Source organism: Sus scrofa, chromosome 5 (assembly GCF_000003025.6).
Source record: "Sus scrofa isolate TJ Tabasco breed Duroc chromosome 5, Sscrofa11.1, whole genome shotgun sequence".
Classification (NCBI taxonomy): Eukaryota; Metazoa; Chordata; class Mammalia; order Artiodactyla; family Suidae; genus Sus; species Sus scrofa.
Window position 1 is genome coordinate 9,271,761 of NC_010447.5, and position 22,261 is coordinate 9,294,021.

The 22,261-nt window shown below is 55.7% G+C and overlaps 1 protein-coding gene across 6 annotated transcripts; it reads left to right on the forward strand.

Moving 5' to 3' along the window:
* On the forward strand, nucleotides 1,376–21,498 carry SUN2 (Sad1 and UNC84 domain containing 2). 6 transcript variants are annotated; one of them, XM_021091478.1, is made up of 19 exons: nucleotides 1,471–2,488; nucleotides 4,007–4,121; nucleotides 4,868–5,029; nucleotides 5,807–6,006; nucleotides 6,349–6,486; nucleotides 7,282–7,377; nucleotides 8,128–8,221; nucleotides 9,462–9,532; nucleotides 12,419–12,546; nucleotides 14,793–15,047; nucleotides 15,484–15,561; nucleotides 16,010–16,053; nucleotides 16,621–16,786; nucleotides 17,109–17,330; nucleotides 17,653–17,737; nucleotides 18,117–18,232; nucleotides 18,351–18,518; nucleotides 18,888–18,980; nucleotides 19,886–21,498. In XM_021091478.1, the coding sequence occupies exons 3-19, from the start codon at nucleotides 4,905–4,907 to the stop codon at nucleotides 19,997–19,999; spliced, it is 2,193 nt and encodes a 730-aa protein (XP_020947137.1). In that variant the 5' UTR covers nucleotides 1,471–2,488; nucleotides 4,007–4,121; nucleotides 4,868–4,904; the 3' UTR covers nucleotides 20,000–21,498. The 6 variants fall into 6 exon arrangements, with proteins under 6 accessions (XP_013843646.1, XP_020947137.1, XP_013843647.1 ...); XM_021091477.1 differs by having other exon boundaries at nucleotides 1,478–1,733; XM_013988192.2 differs by lacking the exon at nucleotides 4,007–4,121 and having other exon boundaries at nucleotides 1,376–1,733.

Below are 22,261 nucleotides of genomic sequence, written 5' to 3' on the forward strand. Positions count from 1 at the left end.
GGACCCTTGGAGAGAGTGAGGTGGCAGGCTATGGAGCCTCTATTGCTATTGGCAAGAACAGAACTGGGGAGCTAAGTGCCCTGGGGAGGAGAAGGTGTCAAGAGGAGGCCCCTCCCCTACCTGGATGCTGACTCTAAGTCTGATTTGAACTATTTCGCTCATGCCACGTTCAGCAGATACTCCGATGAGGAAAGCCCTGTGAAGGGTCCTGGGGAGCCAGCTCTTGCCCTTGGGGAGAGCCACATCTAAGCCCAGAAGCAAGCACTGTTGGCTACAATTAGCTGTAAGTGCAGGGGAGGCCCCTCTTTTCCGGGTGGGGCAATGGAGGCTGGCGGAGTGGGGGGGGTTGTTTCTGTCTGGAGTCAGTTTAGCACAAGGGCTTCACATTTCCTCAGTCCCCACCCCCAGTGCCTTCCTGTCACAGCTCAGTGATTTTGTCATTTCTAGCCTCTTCCTCTTGGTGCTTTAAAAGTGAAATAATGGCACTGTCGCAGCGTCCCTTAGAGGAGCTTGCCCAGGAAGTGACTCCTCCCTAGCCAGGCACTTTCTGCCATCAGCAGAGTGGGCCAGTGGGGAGCCCACGCACAGGACCCTTGGAGTTGGGCAGCACTTGATTCTGTCAGGGTCTGTCAAGTGCTTATTCTACCTGCAGATTAAGGCAGAGGAAAAGGGAGCCAGCTTTCCTTCTCAGCACCAACTGTGGCAAGAATCTTCCTTAATATGGAGAAAAGCTTCTGTGTGAAATTTGGGGGTCTCTGAGGGCAGAATGAGAAGTGGCAGAGCCTCCTCCCAAATCTGGATTTTCCAAATCAACTCTAAAATGGAAAAAAAATAAACAACAAAAAAACCAACAAAACCCATGGGCTTGGATATAGAGAGAATCCTCTAATCTCAAATTTGCCTCTTTCAACTGTGTGCCTTTAAACGAATCATTTAAAAACCCTATAAACCTGTTTCCTGATCTGCAAAAAACGTGTAGAAATATCTAAGAATAATTACGCACGTGCCTCCAACAATTGTTTGCGGGTCCCCTAAGGGCTCGCTACGCGCTACCCTTCCAGGTGGGCCCTAGGCCAGGGGTCGTCAATCTCCCCTGCTCCCCCCTTTCTCGAGCCATTTTCAGCAAGGGTGTGCCCCCAACCACTTAATGCCTTTGAGGTCCTGGCACCCGGGCTCTGTTAAGTCGGCCTGAGGCAAGCTGGGTGGGGTGAGGCGCACCACGCGGTGTTAGGAGAGGGCTCAGGTGTTTGGAGTCACCAGACCCGGAGTCAAGTGCGCGGTCAGGCGGGATATCGCCAGCTGCCAGGTGCTGCCCCCGGGCCGCGCCTCCCATGCGCGGACTCCTGTTTGGCCGCGCCCCGCCCGCGGGGCCCACGCGACGGGCGGGGCGAGCCGGGGCCTTTGTGTTCAAACCGCCCAATGGGCGTCGGCAATGGGCGGTGACGCGAGAGGGGCCTGGCCAATGAGCTGCGGACTGTCAGCGTTGACCGACAGGCGCACATATACACACTCGGCCACGCGCGCGCCGCCGGGTCCCACTCGCGCAGCGCGGTTCTGCGCGGGCCGCATTGTCCGTTCGCTCACCTCGTCCCGCCCCGAGGCTCCTCACCGCGCGCCCCGGGCTCGGGCGCCGACCGCCGCTCCCCGGATCCCAACGCAGTAAGGGGGCGCGCCCGGGAGGCGCGGCGGGCCTCGGACGCCCCCGGCTGTGCACCGAGCAGCGGCGGCAGCAGGTAACAGCCGGCCGTGGGCCTCTGGCGGGCGGACGCGCGGGGCGAGGGCGGTAGGCCAGCCTCGGCCGCCTCCTCGCGCGGCCCGGGCCCGGCCTGACCCCGGGGTCATCATCGGACCGCGCCGGCCAGTGCCGAGCTGCCCAGGCCTGGTTCTTCCTCTCCAGGCCAAGCTGGGCCAGGCTCCAGCCCCGCCCGGCGCACGCCCCTGGGCCGGTCGGGAAGGGCCAGCGCTGTGCCAAGGCTGCTCTGACTCATCTCCGCCGCCCGGCCCCCGCCCCCGAGACTGGCCGCCCCACTGGTCAGTCCGGAGGGCGGACGTCTTCCAGGCGGGACTCCCCCGGGCGGCACCTCCCCGGGAGGAGGCTGCCCCAAACCGGCCCAGGGCAGTGCCTGCGTTTTCTTGCTAGTCAGGCAGTTTCCAGGGACCAGCAGTTCTCTGCTTCTGCCGCCGCCTGTCAGAACTCTGGGAATAGGAGGAAGGCCCATTTTGCTTAGTTCTTAAAAAAAAAAAAAAAAAAAAAAAAAAAAACCAAACAAAAAGGGGGCGGGAGTGTGACTTAGAGCAGAGAGGCAGGGCAGGCGCGCGCTTGGTTAAAAAAAACCCGAAAAACAAACCTCCGCAGGGTCAGCCAGTAGGGAAGGAAGGGAGAAGGGAGTTAGCACCTGGAGCGTTTTACAGGTCCCACGAGTGTGAAAACGTCCCGCGGAGGATGCCCAAGATCTAGGTTAAGCCTGAAGACTGGATGGATACTGCGGTATGAGTTTGCGATGGGGCCAAGGAAAGGCGGCGCTGAGAAAAGGATGTGGTTCAGCTCAGAAGTGAAGAGGGATGTTTTATGTGAGGGTTTCTTAACTGATCATGTGTGGAGGGGGTGTCCGTTCTGTTATGCAAAATATTGAGCTCCTAGAGGCTCACTTCTTGTTTTGTTTTCTTTTGGAGGATGGAGCCTTGACCTTTTCACTCTTGTGAAACCCAGACTCGGTGGTAAACTGTTTTGTGACAGCAGAACCCTCCGGGGGAGACAAAAAGGCCCCTTCGCTAGGGTGGAGGCGGGTCCTGTCTGCTGAGGGTTTTCAACTCCCCCGCCCACCACACCTCCGCCTGAATATTTATTTGTATTCTTGCCAGCAGCAGCTTGAGATCTTTTGTGTGTGTGTGTGTGTGTGTGTGTGTGTGTGTGTGCGCACGCGCGCGCTTTAAACACATTGCTTGTTTCTGTCCCAGGGTGAAACCTTGGTCAATTTCTGCAGGGCAGGGTTAAGAAGAGGAGCTTGTGTGGGTATCTGGAGCTTTCAGTTGGGGAGGGCAGTAGTGGGGGTGAAATTACCTTATAAGGAACGGAGGATAGAGAGGGACCCAGCCAGCTTCCTGCTCTGGCAACTACGGATTGTTCCCTTTAGCAGCATTGGCTAAAACCAGGGAAAGATGCCAGCTGGGGATCCCACCTGCGAAGTCACCAATAAGACCAAGACACGAGGCTGCTTGTTTTTCAGAAGAGAACTTGGCAGAGTTCTCCAGCTGGACTAACCAGATCGGCTGGTTTCCATAGTCTTGAGTTGGGATGTGTTAGAGTGGCCACTGTAACAACCCTGGGGACTAGTACTTTAAGTATCAACCAGGAATATTAGAAGCGATAACCAGTTACAAGGACTAGGGACTCTTAAATGTGCCAAAGTATTACAGTGACTTTGTAAGAAGGGCTGGCAAAGGCAGCACGTTCAGATCCATCCCGTTGGTGATCTGAGGTTTTGAATGTGGGTTTCTAGAGCTGAAGGGTTTGTTAACCCGCCTTGTGTTGTAGAATGCTGCCTTTTGCCAGGTCCTTTCACTTTGGCCTCCTCTGAGTTCTTAGTAATTCCAGAGCCTTGGTTTCCCCCTCAGGTGCGGCTGGTAGGGAGTGAGGGTAATCCCCTACTGTAGCGCCACCTGTCTGTTCCGTTAGCAAATAATTGTCATGCAACAGCTCTGTAGACAGTCTATCCACAGTCTGTACTGAACATACTGGAGGCTACAAAAGACTCTAGCTGGGGCACAATAGCACGTTCCTGAAACAACTCGGAAGCTTTCTGGTGGAGTGGAAAAACCCAGACCCTGCGACTTGTCAGATCTGAGCTCAAACCCCAGCTCTGTCGCTTACCGGCTGGAAGGGTGTGGGCAGGTTACTGGTCGTCTCCGTGCCCCAGGTTCCTCCCTGGATCCTGAGGATCAGCAAGGAATGTGTGCACAGCCAGCACCTGGGAGGCATTTAACACCATGCTCACTGTCATCGCAGGAGGCACTGATGTTACAGCCCAATGATGGCTAATAGGATACGCATACAGAAGAAAGCTCTGGAGTCAGTTTGATTGGGGCCCTGAATCAGTAAATACAGCTGCCAGGAAAGGAACGTGAGTCCCATCTAAGGGAAACGGCTAGGAAAAAAAAAAAAAAACCAAAAAACAGGCACAGCTCTAGGGAGAGGGCAGTGTGGTGGGGTGGCTGGACTGGAGCGCCTGTGCAGGGCAGCACTGACGAAAGACATGCATTTAGCACCTGTGGCCTGCCTATCAGGTGCCACAGGCTCTGCCTCATGTCAGAGGTTGCAGAATTCTGAATTCTGGCTCCCACAGAGCTCGGCACCCAGTTAACTGAAAATTAGAAAATCCTGTGGAGGAGTTCCCATTGTGGCTGACTAGTATCCATGAGGATACGAGTTAACTTAACTCAGTGGGTTAAGGATCCAGCATTGCTGCAAGCTGTGGCATAGGCTGCAGACACAGCCTCGGATCGCGTGTTTTTGTGACTGTGGCATACGTAGGCCGGAAGCTGCAGCACTGATTCACCTCATAGCTTGGAAACTTCTATATATGCAGGTGCGGCCCTTTAAAAAAAAAAAAAAAAAAAAGGGAAATGCTACGGGAAGTGCCATGAAAGAGGCTGCCAGGCCACTAAGTGAGCCTGAGGCTGAGTGTGGACAGCAGCAGGGCGGGTGGGGCTGGGATGTTTAATAAATGCCCCACCTTGGCCGCATCCCCTGCAGTCTGGTTGAATGCGCAGGGCTGATCTGTTCCCTGGGAGGCAGTGTCTTGTCTCCTCCCCTTGGGAGGGGCTGAGAACAGCCCCAAGCCTCCCGGGGCCTCCTTTCTCTCCCCAGACTCTCTTCAGGGGAAGGGACACCCTTCCACCTCATCATGTCTCGACGAAGCCAGCGCCTGACGCGCTTCTCCCAGGGTGATGACGACGGCGGCAGCAGCAGCAGTGGAGGGAGCTCGGTGATGGGGAGTCAGAGCACCCTGTTTAAAGACAGCCCTCTCAGGTAGGGCATGGCCACCCCTTCTCCGTGGATCACACTGACCCTCAGAGCGGACAGCTTGGGCGGTTTACCACGCAGCCTCTTCTGGTTGTGACCCCTGTGGGCAGAGGATCAGATGCCCGTGTCTCATCAAGGGGGACACTCCCGCCTGTGAGGATGCCAGGGCCCAGCGTGGCTTCTCTGGTTCAGAGAACAGGAAGTGGGGAGAGGCAGCTTCAAGAGTAAGCTAGGCTGGAAACCCCGAAACCGAGAGCGGGGTTCACAGAAACCCCCTCTGCTCAAGGCGGGTGTGCCAGTCTGGCCATCCTCCCCAGGCCCTGCCCGCATCCCCAGCGTCAGTAGGGCCTCAGCAGGGCCAGCGAAGCAGCTGAGGAGAGGACCAAGTCCCAGGGATGCACTAAGGCAGGCGCCCGCCTCATCCTGCCCCCACTGGCCGACCTGAGGCCGGGATGACAGCCCCCAAGGCGTTGACTGGCTCTGGAAGGCCAGGCTTTCCGTGGGTTGTGGAAATTACTAATCCTTTAGGAAGCATGAAACCCCACTGTGGTTTTGAAGTTAGGCCTGGGTTTGAATCCTGGCTCCATCACTGATGAGCTCCCCTAACTGCTTGGGAGATGTAGAGCTCACGGGCGCACAGACAGTGGCGGCTCTGCTCCGTCTGTTGTTGGTTGCCTAGCAACAAGGCGACCCCGCACAGCAGGAGGGCAGAGCCCGTGGCTGGCTGGGGCTGGCGGGGCTCACCTGCCTGCCCCCCTCTCCCTCCTGGCTGGCCGCCCACAGGACCTTGAAGAGGAAGTCCAGCAACGTGAAGCGTCTGTCCCCAGTGCCGCAGCTGGGCCCCTCCTCCGACGCGCACACCTACTACAGCGAGTCTGTGGTCAGGGAGTCCTACATCGGCAGCCCCCGGGCCGCCTCCCTCGCCGCCTCCCTCACCAGGGGCTCCATCCTCGACGACCAGCTGCGTGGCGACCCCTACTGGAGTGAGTGTCCCTAACCTTTGCTTCCTCTGGTCCAAACTCGGGCGGGGGGGGGGGGGTGGTTCCCTACCCGCTGCTGGGCTAGAAGAGGGGCTCCCCATCTTCAGAAACCCTTGGATGAGCAGCCAATGTCTGAACCCACAGGCCCTTTTAGATGCTGAAGTAGCCGAGGAACGGGTCCCAGCTCAGCCTCCCTCGGACCCAGAGAGCTCGGGAGGGGCTAAGAGATTCCACCCACCTGTCAGAGATGCTCCTCAGGGTGTCCCCGGCAGTCCCCTCTGGGACCCCCCTCCCCGGAGCACCCCTGCCTCAGGGGACCCCTGCCCTGTGTTCTTCCCCCCTCAGGCGAGGACCTGCGGGTGAGGAGGAGGAGGGGCACCGGGGGCAGCGAGAGCAGCAAGATCAATGGGCTGGCGGAGGGCAAGGCCTCCGAGGACTTCCTCGGCTCCTCCTCGGGCTACTCTTCCGAGGATGACTACGTAGGTAGGCAACGCCCGCCCTCCCCAGCCTCGGGGAGGGGCTCCCCCAGGTTCCCGGGCTGCCGGGGAGGTAATGTGGGGCTGGGGAGGGCGCCCCAATAGCTTGCCACCGTGGTACTTTGAACCCAGGCCTGGGTGGCCCTCAGTGCTCGGGGCTGCGATGGCCCGGCCTCACAAGGCCTTGAGCAGCCTGTGGCCAGTCCCCCTGTTGAGCTTGTTTCCAGCAAGAGTTTTAACCTGGGGCTTCACACAGGAGGAGCTGGGTCCCGTGGGCCAGTTCTGAGCAGTGGTTGGAGGGATTGCCGATGGGGAGAGGGAGAGCAGAGTTCAAGGGAAGTAAAACTCAGAAACCCAGCATTTCATTCTGCCAGCGTTTACTGACCTGCTAGCTGCCAGCCTGTGTCACTCAAGGAAAATGACACGCAGTCTCAGCGCACAGTCTAGAGCCAGACAAGCAACAGTCTCCGTGTCCCAGAGTTCTTAGGAATGAACGCAGGAGTTCCCACTGTGGCTCAGCAGTAACGACCCCGACTGGTAACCATGAGGACTGAGGTTCGATCCTTGGCCTCACTCAGTGGGTTAAGGATCCAGCATTGCCATGGAGCTGTGGTGTAGGTTGAAGACAAGGCTCAGATCTGGTGTGGCTGTGGCTGTGGTGTTGGCCAGCAACTGCAGCTCCAATTTGACCCCTAGCTTGGGAACCTCCATATGCCTTGGGTGTGGCCCTAAAAAGCAAAAAAAAAAAAAAAAAAAAGCAGTGAGGACAAACTGAGCTGGTTTCCTTTCCCCACCCCTGCAGGTTACTCCCAGACAGACCAGCGGGGTTCAGGTTCACGACTAAGGAATGCTGTCTCTCGGGTGGGCTCTTTGTTCTGGATGGTGGTCACTTCTCCAGGTGGGTGCTGGCTGCTCTGTGCACAATTGTTTCCACTCTCTGGCAGTCACTTTCACTCATCTCTCTGCGGTTGGGCATTCAGCTCATTACAAAAGATGGTAGGACCACCAGGGAAAGCTCATTCCAGAATGATCATTGTCGGAGTTCCCCTTATGGGTCAGCAGATTAAGAACCTGACTAGCATCCATGAGGATGCAGGTTTGATCCCTGGCCTCGCTCAGTGGGTTAAGGATCTGGCGTTGCCACAAGCTGTGGTGTAGGTCACGAATGCGGCTCGGATCTGGCATTGCTATGGCTGTGGTGTAGGCTGGCAGCTACAGCTCCAATTTGACCCCTAGTCTGGGAACCTCTATATGCCGTGGGTGCAGCTGTAAAAAGAAAACAACAAAAACCAGAATAATACTGAGAGGAGTTCCCTTGTGGAGCAGAGGATTAAGGATCCGGTGTTGTCGTTGCAGCAGCTCAGGTCACTGCTGTGGCAGGGGTTTGGTCCCTGGCCTCAAAACTTCCACATACCACCAATGTGGCCAAAGACCAAACAAAACCACCAGAATAATCCCTGAGAGCTAGGACCCATGGGAGCATTCTCGCTCAGAAGCTAGAAGGGGTGGGGGGTGTTGGCAGCAGGGCAGTGGGATTATAGGAACCCAGTAGCAAAGGACAGGACGGAGGTACCCTGGCAGCCAGGGTTGGGGTGGGGGCAGGAGGAGGCGGCTCAGGTGCCACTAGGCTCAATGGGACCTCTTCCAGGCCGGCTCTTCGGACTCCTGTACTGGTGGATCGGCACCACCTGGTACCGCCTGACCACAGCTGCCTCCCTCCTCGACGTCTTCGTCTTAACCAGGTGAGCGAGACTGACGAGAAATCGGGAGGGGCCGCAAAGCGTCTCAACCTGTATGTGGGTGGTTGTTTCTCCAAAGGCGTTTTTCCCGGTTTACTTGCAGCTTTTATTAGCCTGACGTGGGCCCCCGTGCCTGCCTGACAGAGGGCGGGACTGGGCCAGGTTTCGCTCCTTTGTTCCTTGATTCTGGAACACGGGCCCTTGTTTCTTCCTGGGCCCTTCCTGCTAAACGCCAGCCCAGCCACTGGGGAGTTGCAGACGAGCCCACCACACTCGAGCTGGCCGGGCTTTAGGCTCCAGCCCACATGCGGTGTTTCCCAGAACCTTCCGCTTCCTTCTGGGCCCTGCGGTGATCCAGACCCTCAGTGTTTGCCACTTGGTGTTCGAGAGCGTCGGATGGGCACTGCCTGAGGCGGAGGTGGTTTGTTGCCCATGCCCCCAACAGGCAGAGGCAGGATGTAGGAACTGGCCCTTGGGCAGCCGGGAAGTCTGGGTCCCTCGGGCCATAATCCTGGTTGGAGAAGGCAGCCACCTCCGCTAAGAAGAGGGCAGGGCAGGTAGTCTCACCCAGAAAGGCTCCTTGTTGTTTGTCTGTTTTTTTACGAACGTAACTTGTATTCTTCAATTCCATATACAGCAATAACGGTATGACCAATGGCATTCATGAACTTAGATTCAGAAACTAATGAAATGTTACATTAAAAGGAACAACATTTGAAAACACCCCCAAAGAAGATACACCTGTGTTAACATTTAGAAGAGGGACACAAAACAGGATACACTGTGTTCCCTAGAGCCACACTCCAGCCCCCACTATGGAGAAAGTTGACTGCTGGGTTTTGTTTTTTTTTTTAATTTTTTTTATTACCCAATTTATTACATTTATAGTTGTACTAAGGCTCCTTGTTTTTCTAAAAATATTGTTTAAGGAGGTTTTTTGTTCTTTTCTATATTTGCTTGCTTTAAAGACCTCTGTGTATGGAAGTTGAGGATATTCAGAGAGACCTTGGTATTTATTTTTAATAACATCAAGAAATTCACAGGGTCAGGATTATCCCCATCACTCCAAGCCCTGCAGGTAAAGCTCTAGTCTGGCCCTGGCAAAATGAGAGGCTGGAGGGTGTCCCCTCCACGTCCAGTTCAGCACTCAGGAGAAATATCTCGAGGGACTCCCTGGGGCCATCCAGAGGCCCTGGAGCCCTCCTAACGCCTCCGCCTCCCTTCTCCCTGTCCCGTGGTCCAGGCGCATCTCATCCCCCAAGACGTTCCTGTGGTTCCTTTTGCTGCTGCTGCTTCTGACCGGCCTGACCTACGGTGAGCTCACCCGCTGTCACCAGGGAGGGGTAGGACAAGAGCTTGTGGCCACGGGGCTGGCGAGCCATTGGGGCAGAGTATGGGCTGAGGCTGGTGCTGAGCAGAAACGTGAAACCTCGGAGTTTCTCTGTTGCGGTGGGTTAGGGATCCAACATTGTCACCGCAGCAGCTCCAGATGCTGCTGTGGCGCAGGCTGGATCCCTGGCCTAGGAATTTCCAAATGCTGTGGGCGCGACCCCCACCCCCCAAAAAAGAAGGAAAGAAATGTGAAGACGACAAACAAGGGAAGGAAGCAGGACAAGAGCGTCCGCCTGAGGCTGGGCAGCGTCCTGCGTGGCTCTCCTGGGTCCTCTGCTGCCGTGTTCTTCGGAGTCCAGTGGGTGGGAAGGGAAACGCTCTGACCCACCGATCGGGTCTTTGCTCTGGATTGCTGTGCTGGGCTGCCTGGCCTGACATGAGGCTGGAACGTGCCTTCCAGGAGCATTGGCATAAAAAGCAGAGACTCTGACACTGTTACTATTAGTGGGCATTTTCCCTCCATTCCAGATCCAGATGTAGTTTGCGTGAGTGAATTAACCGTTACATCAAGCTCCATCCTCAGCTGTCTTTAAGATCAAAACAAGGCAGTAGGAAAGCAGAGTAAGAGCCCCTTTTTGCACTGATACCTGTTAGCTGCAGGAGGCTCTACCTTGCTCAGATCCCCAACATTGAACTTGCACGCTTTTGACAAAGTTGGAATTGTTAGATTCAAATGTTTTGTGTTCAGTTTTTGATTTGACAATTTCATACGAGTTTCACAATTTTATCTGAGTTGCCTCTATGGCCCCCAGGCTCAGTTTTACCAATTTTATGATTAAAGACCATGCTTTATTTTTTAAGAGTGGTTTTATAGGTCTCGCATCTACTCAGGTTGTTTCTTCAGTTTATGCCAAGCTAGAACATTCTTCCAAGCATCGAATCCCTTTTTGGTTCCTGCTACAAGGACAACTTGCTCATATCCAGTGGAAACTGGGCATCACCCTTAAAATAACAACCACCATTTGTAATTTTAGAGTGTTTTTGCTCAGGAGGCACATGTTACTTTGGTTTGTTTCACCATCCTGCTGTGGGGTTGGGGATGGCGAGGTCGTGCTGGCGAGCTGAGGTGATGCACGCAGAAGGGCTGACAGGCAGAGGGGGTGGGGTTGACCAGTTCAGGCGGTGCAGTAAGCTAAGGCTGTCCCAAGGGTCTGACTTAAAGCCTGGTGGTCATAGGCTTCCCATGGCATCTGCTCAAGGCTGACAGTTGAGTGGCAAGTGTGGCATTTTATCAGGACAGAGACCCCTCAGCTACTATGGCTTTTTTCAGGCGCCATCACCCCCACATGGACACACACACAAGTGCACATGTGCATGTGCACAGGTCAGGAGTGAGTGCATCACAAACAGGCAGGTGGCCCCTAAAGCAAGATGCAGATATCTCTGTGTGTGCCTGCAGCCTTGTGCTCTGGGCCAGGGCTGAGGAAGCCTCTCTTAGCAGGTAGATTCTGTTTCAGTGATTCTAACTATGGCAGCCCATTAGAATTACCTGGGGAGGTTTTTTGGTTTTTTTTTTTTTTTTTTTTTTTTTTTTTTGCTACACCCACAACATGCAGAAGTTTCCTGGCCAGAGATGGAACCCAAGCCACTGCAATGACCATGCCAGATCCTTAACCTGCTGAGCCATCAGGGAAATCCTCCATGGGAGCTTTCAAGTGCCTCCATGGTGGAGTTCCCATCGTGGCTCAGTGGTAATGAACCTGACTAGTCTCCATGAGGATGTGGGTTCAATCCCTGGCCTCACTCAGTTGGTTAGGGGTCCAGCATTGGCGTGAGCTGCAGTGTAGGTTGCAGATGCGGTTCGGATCCTTTACTGCCATGGCTGTGGCAAGGGGTCTGATTTGACCCCTATCCTGGGAACTTCCAATGCCACAGATGTGGCCCTAAAAAGTAGAAGGGAGAAAAAAAAAAAACAAAACTCAAAAAACCTCCTGTATGGAGCTCTCACTGTGGCTCAGTGGGTTAAAGACCCGGCGTCATCTCCATGAGGATGCAGGTTTGATCCCTGGCCTCACTCAGTGGGTTAAGGATCTGGTGTTGCCCAAACTGTGGTGTAGGTCACAGATGTGGCTCAGTCTGGCGTTGCTGTGGCAGTGGTGTAGGCCAGCAGCTACAGCTCCAATTCAATCCCTAGCCTGGGAACTTCCATATGCCGCAGGGGTGGCCCTAAAAAGAAAAATAAATAAAAGCTCCCCCCCAAAAAACTCCTCTATGGAGGGATCCTGCAGACCCACCCTTTGCAGGGTGGGGCCAGACACTGTTTTAAAAGCTCCCTGGGGAGTTCCCATCATGGCTCAGTTGAAACAAATCTGACTAGCATCCATGAGGACGCAGGTTCGATCCCTGGCCTCGCTCAGTGGGTTAAGGATCTGGCGTGGCTGTGGCGTAGGCCGGCAGGTGTAGCTCCAGTTCGACCCCTAGCCTGGGAAGATCCATATGCCACAGGTGCGGCCCTTAAAGGACACACACACACAAACAAAAGCTCCCTGGGTGATTCTGATGGACAGTCTGGACTGAGAGCCACCACCAGGGCCTCTGGGTTCTCCCCAGCTTATTACAGCCTTCCTGCCAGCTTTGCCGTCTACAGAAAGGTACAGACTTCCCAGTGGATGTGAGAATGCCTGAACTCTGGGACCGTTAGGTGGAGCTTGCTGCCTCGGAGAGTCGAGGGAACCTCTGTTCCTCCCGCCTTCTGGCAGGAACAAGGCTCCTTCTGCTGATGGGCCGCATGGATGAGCTGCGGTCCTGGCCGGCATGCCTGCTCGCTGGGGCCCTGGCCCAGGTAACCGCCCTTTTCCCTGTGTGCAGGAGCGTGGTATTTCTACCCCTATGGACTGCAGATGTTCCACCCTGCCGTGGTTTCCTGGTGGGCCTCGAAGGGCAGCGGCGGGCAGCATGAGGTGTGGGCGTCCAGAGACTCGTCCCCACATTTCCAGGTGAGCATCTTAGCCAGGGTTGCAGGCTCCACCTCAGCCTGTATTTGCCCTTGAAGTCCCTGCCCTTCCTCCTCGCACATGAGGCGGAGAGGCGCTGCCTTGTTGCCCAGAGTGCTCCTTTTTCTACTGTTTGGGACGCAGGTGTTGGGAGGATGGTTTGGCCTGCACTTAAATATGACTCAGAACTGTCCACAAGGTAGTTGTCATTCTAAGAAGCACAACAGAAGGAGAGAAATGGGATTGTCTTGGCTTCTTTGATCCTGTGTAATACAATTTTATGTTTACTGGGTCTGTGAGTCAGATATTAGCCTAATCAGTTACTACAGATAAGCCACCCCCAAAATCACTGCCTTAAATGTACCAGCAGGAGTTCTGTTGTGGCGCAGCAGAAAAGTTCAATCCCTGGCCTTGCTCAGTGGGTTAATGATCTGGCATTGCCATGAGCTCTGGTATAGGTCACAGACTCGACCTGGATCCAGGGTTTCTGTGGCTGTGGTGTAGGCTAGCAGCAGCTCCAATTAGCCCCCTAACCTGGGAACCTCCATATGCTGAGGGTGCTGCCCTAAACAGCAGAAAAAAAAAAAAAAAGTACTAGCATATGGGAGTTCTCTGGTGGCCTAGAGGTTAAGGATTCTGTGTCGTCACTGCTATAATTCAGGTTTGATCCCTGGCCTGGGAATTTTTGCATGCTGCAGGTGCAACCTAAAAGGAAAAAAGTACCAGCGTAGGATTAGCTGATGATGAACCTGTAGGTCCTCTGGGTGGCTCTTCTGGTCTGAGCAAGGTCGGCTGATCTTGGCTGGGCCCCTTCGTGTCTGCGGTTGACTTGTCCAGTAGGCAAGCCTGGGCTTGTTCTCATGGCAGCCGGGCAGGGTTCCAGGAGAGTGGAATCAGGCCAGGCCCTGAGGCCTAGACTCATAAACCAGCACATTGTCACCTCCGCCCTGTGCTACTGGCCAAAGCAAATCCCAGAGCCAGGCCAGGTTCAAGAGGGAAGTAGACTCTACCTTTCCATGGGATCACCTGCAAAGCCACGTTGCAGAGGGCGCAGGCACAGGGAGGGGGCAGGACAGTGGCTGTTTTTGCACTCTGCCAGAGGCCAAAGTTGGAGCAGATCTCGGCTGTGCCCTCAAGAAGCCTGCAGCCCAGTGAGGGGTGATGGACACACAAACAACAGGGTGTGGGGGGTGCAGAGAGAAGGGGGAGCGGGGGGGAGAGAGAGAAGAGTGTGTGTGTGTCTTGGAGTCCAGGATAAAAATGCAGAACTCTTTGTTCCCTAATTATAGTTATATGAACTTTGCATCCTGCTGAATTTAATTTGGTATCACATTTTAAACCATTTATTTTCGTGGATATTATTTTCCTCACCATGATCTTATTATTTCACAAAATAATGACATGTTCTGGCATCTTTAACTATTAGTAAAGACATTAAATAAAATTCTGTTTCAGGACTATCTTTTCTGTAAAATAGGGGAAGTAAAGAATGAGCGTATCTTTGTATTTGCTTTCATTTGCATAAAGACCCTAATAAAAATAGTTGTCTGGTTTGGGAAGGGTTGCTGGTGAAGGGACTGAGTGAATGGGGGCAAAGGTCAGGAGGGTGACACTTTTTTTTTTTCCTTTTTTGGCCGCCCTGTGGCATATGGAGTTTCTGGGCCAGGAATCGTATTCAAGCTGCCTCTGTGGCAATGCTAGATCCTTAACCCACTGAGGTGGGCCAGGGATCAAACCCATGCCCCAGTGCTTCCAAGATACTGCTGATTCCATTGCGCCACATTGGGAACTCCAGGAGGATGCCTTCTTGCTATTTGTCTACTTTATGAGTCATGCAAATACTGCCTCAAAAAATGGAATTTTTGAAAATCAGAAGCCCGGGAGTCCTCATTGTGGCTCAGGAGGTTACGAACCCAACTAGTGTGCTTGAGGATGCAGGTCTGATCCCTGGCCCAGCACTGTGGGTTAAGGATCTGGCATTGCCGTGATCTGTGGTGAAGGCCAGCAGCTGCAGCTCTGATTCGACCCCTAGCCTGGGAACCTCCATATGCCGCAGGTGTGGCCTAAAAAGCAGAGAAAAAAAAAAATCAGAAGCCCAACTTCTGTACCAAGTAGGCTCCTGCCTTTAAATTGAGTCTATGTTTTATAATTTCATTTGGGTGGTACTGGGATTCTCTTCCCTTTCTCTTGAGGAAGCTCTGTTGTCCTAAGTCCCTCACCTTTGAGGCTTTTCCCTCCCTCCCTGCCAGGCTGAGCAGCGCATTCTGTCCCGGGTACACTCTCTGGAGCGGCGCCTGGAAGCTCTTGCTGCCGAGTTTTCCTCCAACTGGCAGAAGGAGGCCCTGCGGCTGGAACGTTTGGAGCTGCGGCAAGGAGCTGGGGGGCAGGGAGGTAGCGGTGGCCTGAGCCAGGAGGACACGCTGGCGCTCCTGGAGGGGCTGGTGAGCCGCCGCGAGGCCGCACTGAAGGAGGACTTCCGCAGGGACACCGCTGCTCAGATCCAGGTGAGGAAGAGGAGCTGAGGGGCCCGCGTGGGTGACATCCTGGGTGATGGGGGGGCGGTGAGGCCCTGCACCCCCACATAGGAGGGAGGCAGCAGTGTGCCCCTGGGTCAGACAGCTCCACCCCTCGGCGGACACTCGCCTTCTCTAGGCCTTTGTCTCCTCCGCTTTAACATGGAGACACTTGCTGCCCCTGGTTGAGAGAACACGAGATGGTAGTGTGCCTGGCACAGTGCCCACATGGGTGTGGCACACTGTAAGGTGTGCAAAGATCAAGAGCCTTGCATGTTTCCAGGAAGCACTGTAGCAGGAAGGCCAGGAGCTGAAATTGGCAAATCAAACAGGCCTGGTTTGAAATCCGGTCCCTCACTTAGCGGCTGTAAGTGGCCCTCTGAGCAGGACTCAGTAAAGCGCTCAGCCTCTGTCCTCTGCCTGATAGGAAGAACTAGGCACCCTGAGGACAGAGCATCAACAGGACTCAGAAGACCTCTTCAGGAAGATTGTCCAGGCCTCCCAGGTTGGTGGGCTTGGGGGCACTTGGGGCTCAGGTGAGGCCCTGATCCAGGTCGTCTGTCTGTTCTTGGGCTGAGAGAGGCACCTTGGCCCCGAAGGGTGTGCTTAGACATAGAATGGGGAGAAGGGTGTGTAGTCTCCTGACTTCTGCTTGAACTGGGCTGGAACGCTCTGCAGAGATACCCGGGAGCTGGCCTAGGACAGGAAGGGCCACTTTCCGGAGGCCTGGTGTGCTGGATATAACATGCCGAGTGAAGGCGCGAACACGTGAACACCTCGGCACCTTAGATAAGGGGCGAAAGTGCCTTGAGGTCCTTGATGTTTACTGGAACAGCCGGAGGCCCTGGGGCGAGGATGGGGTTAAGCAGAGACCCTAAAGAGAACAGATCCTGTTCAGGACTGACTGGAAGAGCCTGACTTTTCTTATACCGGTCCCTTCTTCCTGCTTATAGGAGTCTGAGGCTCGACTCCAGCAGCTGAGGTCTGAGTGGCAAAGGTAAGGGGGGCACCGCCATCTGGCCTGAGCCTGCCCTTCCCCTCCCTTCTCTCACTGCCAGACGGGACCAGGGAGCAGAGCCCCAGGGCAGAGTTCCAATTGTGTTCCTAGCAGAGGGAGATGGCAGAAGCCTAGCTCAGGACCACCTGCTCACAGCCTGTCCTTGAGGTGCACTGGAGTGGTGCAGGGTTGTGGGCACTGCAAGAGAATTGGGATTCATGGGTTCATTTATAGACATACCATCTTTTCTATACAACCTCATGCCAGCTGCCTTCCCATGCCCCAGGCATCTGGATTTGTGGAGGATGGGAGAGGCGAGGCAGAGTGAATTAGGGATCTTGGCTTAGAAAGGGGGGGTGGGCTAAGGATAGGCAAGCCAGGTCTCATAGGCACTGGAGCTGTGGTCTAGAGCCAGAACCTCCAAGTGCAGGCCTGGCACTCACTTGTGTGGGCGGGCCTTGACTAAAACGTCAGGTACCAACTAGGGGCTCCTCTGGTTTTCCTCAGCATAGCCTCCCCACTCACTGCAGAGTCAGCCGAGGCTTACTCTTCTTTCTTTGGGAGTAGGATGACCCAGGAGTCCTTCCAGGAGAACTCCATGAAGGAGCTGGGGCGGCTGGAGGGCCAGCTGGCTGCCCTGCGGCAGGAGCTGGCGGCCCTGACGCTGAAGCAGAGCTCGGTGGAGGACCAAGTCGGCCTGCTGCCCCAGCAGCTCCAGGCCGTGAGGGACGATGTGAGTTGGAACTATCCAAGTCCCCTGCTGAACATACCGCCTCTGACCCAGTCCTAGGAGGCTGCACGGCAAAGAGCCTCTTGCCCTGTGGCTTGGTAGTTCCGCAAGCCCCCTGTGTTCTGGGCTCAGCCCAGAGGCTGGCTTTGTCAGAAATTCTTCCTGCTTTCTCATTATCGTGGGGGGTTGTTCATAGCTCTTTGCTTCTCGTGGCCTGATGAGGCACGTGCTGGCTTTCCCCTCGCAGGCTATACTCGCTCCCTGTCCCCTCCCTGCTGTGTGGGGCAGCTTCCACTGTCCCCTTGAGCCTTTTTTGGGTTCCTAGGTGGAGTCTCAGTTCCCTGCCTGGGTCAGTCAGTTCCTCCTTCGAGGTGGGGGAACCCGCACTGGGCTCCTTCAGCGAGAGGAGATGCAAGCTCAGCTGCAGGAGCTGGAGAGCAAGATCCTCGCCCACGTGGCTGAGATGCAGGGCAAGTCGGCGAGGGAGGCTGTGGCCAGCCTGGGGCTGACGCTGCAGAAGGAAGGCGTGATTGGGGTGACAGAGGAGGTGAGGATTGCATGTTCCCACCCCCAGTGGCTGATCCACCCAACACATACACACTGTTCTCCTCCCTGGGAGCTGCAGACCTGCACATTCCCACACTGCCAGCTCCTGGCTGTTTCCAGGACCTAAGTGACACTTGGGAGGCTCCAGTGTTTGCTTTGGGGCTGGTGTGGGAGGGCAGAGGTACACCTGGGCAAGTGGCACATGTCTGGACACCAGTGTGGTGCAGGCATAGGAGGGCTCAGTCCAAGGGTCCCGGGCCCCCATCAGCAGGAGTGTGGATGAGTCAGCTTCCCATCACGGCTGCTCTGGGTCCCTGTTTTAGCAGGTGCACCGCATTGTAAAGCAGGCTCTGAAGCGCTACAGCGAGGACCGCATCGGGATGGTGGACTACGCTCTGGAGTCTGGAGGTGTGCACACACCCCTTTCCTTTGCCGGGCCCCTTCCCCTCACTGGCAGGCCCCCTGGATCTGCTGGGGCCGTCGTGGTGCTAGGCAGGCAGGACTTGAGGTCAGCAGAAATCGCCTGACCCAGGACTCACCACAAAGGCGAGTGACCACTTGAGGGAAGTGGGGGTGTACTGAGCACCAACATCCCTGGCCACGGAGAGGAAGCTGCTTACAGCTGCACCATGGTCTGGGTCAGGCGTAAGGACCAGTCCTTTGAGAAGGGGACATGCAGTAGGTAGCAGCCCCTCTTCAGGTTCTCTTAGCTGGCGAGCTGAGCTGGTTGGGTTTCTGTTGCCTGCTGTCTCCAGCCCCAGGTACCACCTTTTCTTTCCTGTCTCAGGGGCCAGTGTTATCAGTACCCGATGTTCTGAGACCTACGAGACCAAGACGGCCCTCCTCAGCCTCTTTGGCATCCCCCTGTGGTACCACTCCCAGTCTCCCCGAGTCATTCTCCAGGTAGGCACCCAGTGATGGCAACAGTGGGTCCCTGTCCCACCCCAGGTCAGGGAGAGCTGTGCTGAGGGCGGGCTCCTTGTCACCTGCCATGTGCTGACCCAGTTGTCTTCCCTTCCAGCCAGATGTGCACCCAGGCAACTGCTGGGCCTTCCAGGGGCCCCAGGGCTTTGCTGTGGTTCGCCTTTCTGCCCGTATCCGCCCCACTGCTGTCACCTTAGAGCATGTGCCTAAATCCTTGTCACCCAACAGCACCATCTCCAGTGCCCCCAAGGACTTTGCCATCTTTGTGAGTAGCCCACCTGGGGGCAGTGGGGGTGGGGGTACAGGGGCTGTAGGAGGACCCTGTGGGTCTCTACTGAGGATAAAGTTGGGATCATTTATTGATTGGGAAGGGAGCAGAGATGGAAGAGGAGCCCCAGGGTGGGAAGTGGCACTTTGACCTGTTATCTTAGGCTGCAGAGGAAGAAACTGAGGCCTAAGGGATTAAGCGACTTGTCACAAATCACACAGCAGCCCTGTGCCCAGAGCTCAGGCCCTTTGCAGTCCTCCAGGAGGCCGGGACCTGCCCTCTCCCCTCCGAGTGGGAGGGAAGGCCCTCCTCCCTGGGGCCTGTGTCTAAGAGCAGGCTCTTCCCTCCATCCTTCCCACTCTCCAGGGGTTTCAGGAAGACCTGCAGCAGGAGGGGACACTCCTCGGCCAGTTCACCTATGACCAGGATGGGGAGCCCATTCAGACGTTTTATTTTCAGGTATGGAATTCTGTTCTGCTAGCAGAGGTGCCGTACTTACTTTCCCATCCATTCTGCAGACGTTTTCTGAGTACTCAGTCCGTGCCAATCACTGGGGGTTCTAAGTGAGAAGCCACGACCCTGCCTACCCACAGCTCGAGGTCCAGAATAGAGACAACTGACCAAGTGGTGTGGGAGGGGTGCCAGGTAGATGTCAGCTCAGGGGAGGGCCCCTTCCAGATGGGGAGTGTAGGGGAAGGCTGCCGGGAAGGCCCAGCTGGGCCTCAGGCAGCGCAGCGTGGCTGGAGCACCGACAGAGGGGCCTCTTGCCTTAACTTGCTGGGGCATCAGTCTCTCAGGCCCTTGTTCGAAATAATAGATTCCCAGGCTCCAGCCCAGGTGAGTCTGTGGCAGGTGGCTTGAGAGCCACACCAGGGGAGTTCTCGTGTGAGGAACCGGGTGAGGTGGAGAAGGGACAGAGGCAGGCGTGGCCACCAGGCCAAAGAATTTCAGCCCTCAGCTGATAATGAGCGTACAAGACAGAGGCTGGCTGAAACTTGAGAAAGGAGAAATTACGTTTGAGAGTAAAGGAATTCTTTTTCAACATCAAGATATATCAAACCCTCTATGAAGGCAGTTCACTGTCAAGAAGAGCTCCTGTGGATTTATCCCAATTTGGGATGAATCGTGCTGGTGCGGCTGTGGGCTGGGCCTAGTGCAGCCTTATGCAGTGGTGGCCCCTGCAGGACCTCTGGGGCCCCCTGGCTCACCAGCTAGGAACTCTCTTCCAGGGCCTGAGGCCAGGAGCTCTCAAGTCCACCTCCCTGCAGAAGCCTGAGAGGTGCTGGGGGTGGGGGCGTCTGACCCTGGTTGTGGCTGTCTCCTCACTGAGTCTGAGAACTCTTCCCCATTCTTTCTCTGCCCAGAACCCCAAAATGGCCACGTACCAGGTGGTGGAGCTGCGGATCCTGACTAACTGGGGCCACCCCGAGTACACCTGCATCTACCGCTTCAGGGTGCACGGGGAACCTGCCCACTAGGCCTCCTCGGTGCTGCCTCCAGGCAGCGGGGGGGCCAGCTCCTCTGGCCTGTGCCCCCTTCTCTGGGGGTAGGTGAGCAGCACCTCTGCCACTTTCCCCACACGCTTGACACGCGCTGACTTCCAGGAGCAAGAAAGAGCCCCAGGCCCAGCGGAGATGAGAAAGAACATGCAGGCTTTCCTGAGCGGCGGGCGGCGGGCTCCAGCGGCTCCTTTCAGTCTTTGCTCTGTGCCTGCCAGGACCGGGCGTCTACTCCTCCCTCCTGGAGGGTGTATATATGTAGCATGTTGTGGGGAATTGAAGCAGGGAGAGAAGGGTGAGTGCGTGTGTTCCAGCAAAGGCGGCTGAGACCTGCCTGCCCCTTGCCCCTGGGAGAGGGGCTGGCACCTAGGGAGCTGCACAAATGAAGCAGGTGCCAAAGCCGTGGGTGAAAAAGGCCAGGGCCTGAGGCAGCTGAACTGTCCCCCTCCCGAGGCAGGGAAGGGAGGCCTCCTGGGAGGAGGGTACTCAGGGTGCAAACTGGGACTAGTCCCCAGACAGGATGAGAGGGCCGCTGGGCTCCTCCAGAAAGCTAGTGCCATCAGTCTAGGGGAGGGTGGCCCACAGGGTTCCTGAAAGGCTCCTACACACTGTTTGTCCTGGGTCAGAGTGGGTCATGGGGCCTCTTGTGCTCCAGAAGGTCTGGCTCCTGTGAGCCTCTGGGGTGCTGTAGGATTCTCCTCGGCTGGGTAGTTGCTTTCTCTCCTGATGCTGGGCCTGCCTGTGCCCCACAGCAAGCTTGCCACCTTTCCCCAGGGTGCAGGAAACTAGACCTATCCTTCAAGGCCATAAACATCTAGGTCAGCCAGCAGTGTGGGGAGCAGTCCTGGCCTCTTGTGGTGGCGACATTCAGGGTGTCGCAGCAGGAGGTGGTCTGTCTACACTGTTGGCCCTACCTCCCCCATCAAGCCCCTGATATAAGAGGCTCCTAGCTCTCAGCCACCCCCTTGGGACACTCTCAGCTCCTTGCTCAAGTCTGTTTCTATTCTGACTCATTTTCTAGGGGCAGTCAGGGATAGGGGGCTGGGTAAGGAGGGCGGGGGCTTTTGGAACAGCAGGCCCGGCTGTATTATGTATCTATTTTTCAAGGTCTGTTTTTTAACTGAAAAGCTACTGGCTTGATTTCTAGCCCCGTTCTGTGGGGCACCGGGTGATTTCAGTCACTTGTAACCTGGCTGCCTCAAGGGCCTTGGGCACCTGCTCTGACTGTATGGTTCACTCTGGCCGGTGGGGAGGGGGTGGGAAGGGCTGCTGCGCAGGTGGGTGCCCCGTGTGGGTTCCTAGAGGACGGAGCCCGAGTGCCGGCCATCCTGGGGTCTCCAGCACTAGCGTCTGACCGCGACAACCAGGTTTTGTTTGCGCTCTCCTGTCACAAATGCTGCACTATTGGTTCTTAATTTTTTTAAATCTCCAGATTCTAATTTATGCCTATGCAAAAAATAAATTATGCCCAGGGTTAATGGAGTGTGCGGTTTTTATCTGGCCTTGCAGAGGGACTCTGCTCTTGGGAAAACAAATTCTCAGCCACAACCATGCCCCAAAGACTTACTCCTAAGCTTTAGAAACCCAAGCCTCTCAGCTAAACCCCAGCCATGATGGGAGGTGAGGCAGAGCCTGTTGCCCTGACTCTGGGCTCCAGGGTTGACAGGAAGAGAAGGGAGGTGGCTTTATGAGCCATCCCTGATGTCCCATTATGAAGCAGAAGGCTTTTCCTGTGTCTCAGTGCCATTCGAGCAGAAGGCAGAAAAAGGTACCTACTTCACTACTAAGCCTGTCCACTGCCAGTGTGGCGATCCCCTTCCGTGGGAATCAGACACTTACTTGTTCCTTGTACCCGTGCTGGTCTGGGACAAGGTGGGTCCCCTGAAGAGCCAGAATTTGCCAGTTCAGGGGGCAGGTCCTGGCCCTTCCCCACAAATCTCTCCCCTGATTTAGTGCCTCCAGGGAGCAGGTGGAAGGGCCAGGGCCAGCTCCCCAGGTGGACTCTCAATACACGCTTCTCCTCCTGACCCAGGGCTGGGCCCCATCACAGCTGAGAAAATAAAGGAACAGGTCAGTAGGGAGAAGTCTGGGGATAAACCGCTATAGCAGAGGGTATCAAGTGAACCAGTTACTCAAGCCCTCAACTCCCTGCGCTGGCAAAGAGCTCACCCCCCAGCAACTGCTTGCTTCATCGCCCCCTATTTCACTCAACACCTGCACTGCATCTTTTAACAAAGGAGA

Excerpts from the sequence above, each read along its gene's own strand:
- SUN2 (XM_013988192.2), top strand. The coding sequence starts at position 4,905 with ATGTCTCGACGAAGCCAGCGCCTGACGCGCTTCTCCCAGGGTGATGAC. Across the intron at positions 16,054-16,620 it reads CTGAGGTCTGAGTGGCAAAG|GATGACCCAGGAGTCCTTCC; the intron begins GTAAGGGGGGCA and ends CTTTGGGAGTAG. Across the intron at positions 16,787-17,108 it reads TCCAGGCCGTGAGGGACGAT|GTGGAGTCTCAGTTCCCTGC; the intron begins GTGAGTTGGAAC and ends TTGGGTTCCTAG.